The following is a 1,669-nucleotide window of genomic DNA, read 5'->3' as shown; positions in this document are numbered from 1 at the left end:
ATTTATTCCTTTGTTTCTGGACAGTGATGTATTTATTTTGTATAACTACTCTTAGAAAAGCTTATGACTTGTACCACCAGTTTTGGGGAATTGTAAATTTTCAGAGTTAATTAACTTAAAGTTAGTAAATGTCAAGGTTATTTCAGCTAATGTTAGGCTTACCTAGTTTAGAGACTAGGTGACATCATGATGCCTTCGGAGGGAATTCAGGACATGTATGATGGAGCTAAGACACGGGTTAGGACAGCAGGTGGAGACTTGGATTACTTTGCGGTTGAGATGGGGTTGCATCAAGTATCAGCACTTAGAGCGTTTTTTGTTTTCCCTGGCGTTGGATTCTTTGACATGTCACATTCAGGGGGAGGTGCCTTGGTGCTTGCTATTTGTGGATGACATAGTCCTGATTGATGAGACACGAGGTGGCGTTAACGTGAGGCTGGAGATCTGGAGACATACCATGGAGTCTAAGGGTTTCAGGTTGAGAAGGACTAAGATAGAATACTTGGAGTGCAAGTTTAGAGGTGTTACCCAGGAGGCGGACGGGGATGTGAAACTCTATAGGCAAGTCAGTGCCACGAGAGAGAGTTTCAAGTATCCGGGTTCTATAATTCAGAAGGATGGGGAGATAGATGACGATGTCACACACCGTATCGGAGCAGGGTGGATGAAGTGGAGGCTCGCTTTCGGTGTCTTGTGTGATAAGAATGTGTCGTTGAGACTTAAGGGTAAGTTCTACAAGGTAGTTGTTAGACCGACTATGTTGTATGGGGCAGAGTATTGGCCAGTCAAAACCTCTCATGTCCAGCAAATGAGGGTAGCAAAAATGAGGATGTTGAGATGGATGTGTGGGCATACTAGGTTAGATAAAATTAGGAATGAAGTTATTCGAGACAAGGTGGGAGTGGCCCCTGTGGAGGCAAAGATGTGTGAGGCAAGGTTGAGGTGGTTCGGGCATGTTAAGAGGATAAGCGCAGATGCCCCTGTTAGGAGATGTGAGGGGTTGGCCTTAGGAGGTGTGAGGATGGGTAGAGGTAGGCCAAAGAAGTCTTGGGGAGAGGTGATCAGGCGGGACATGGCGCTATCGACGCCCCCTTTTTTTCTAATGGGTCGAAATCGGGTATACGACATTGGGAGGACAACTCTATTCCGTTTCGAGATTTGGGTTTTGGAATTTTTAAGAGTCGCCACCCAATGATTATAGTGCATTAGGACACTTTTTAGAAAAGTTTGAGTTGGAAAACCAGAGTTCGGGTAAGGACTAGAAATTATCTCGGGGGGAAGGTGTTAGGCACACCTCAAGATCCACTAGTGTGGTCCCGACCATGTTACAATTGTGACTTTACAAGTAAACAATCAAGGCTCAAATAAGGACTCGCATATAACATTGCAATTAGGTTGAAAACTTTTGAAGGTAAGTAGAGAGGGCAGAAATTTATGAAAAAGATTTGAATAGTTTTACAAGAAGAGATGAAAGAAAATAAAGGGAGGGGGTCCTAGGTTTATGATTAATATGGATCACATCAATGCAATACCCAGCAATCACTCCTCAAAAGAGGGGCCGCACGTGATATTAGCACATCGGTCATCATATTCATATTCTACCCTTCCCACCCTGTTAAGGTATTAAAGTACGGAATGGTATCGTTACTTATTACATGCTATTACCCGC

The 1,669-nt window shown here is 43.7% G+C and overlaps 1 protein-coding gene across 1 annotated transcript; it reads left to right on the top strand.

The window, feature by feature from the left end:
- Window positions 1-220: 220 nt before the first annotated feature.
- On the top strand, window positions 221-1,195 carry LOC138889328 (uncharacterized). The gene has a single exon (XM_070172620.1). It carries the CDS (start codon window positions 221-223, stop codon window positions 1,193-1,195), a length of 975 nt encoding a protein of 324 aa, XP_070028721.1.
- The last annotated feature ends 474 nt before the right edge of the window (window positions 1,196-1,669 follow it).

Source organism: Nicotiana sylvestris, chromosome 4 (genome assembly GCF_000393655.2).
Source record: "Nicotiana sylvestris chromosome 4, ASM39365v2, whole genome shotgun sequence".
Taxonomy (NCBI): domain Eukaryota; kingdom Viridiplantae; phylum Streptophyta; class Magnoliopsida; order Solanales; family Solanaceae; genus Nicotiana; species Nicotiana sylvestris.
The sequence above is the reverse complement of the archived record's forward strand: the minus strand, read 5'-3'. Positions and strand labels throughout refer to the sequence as shown.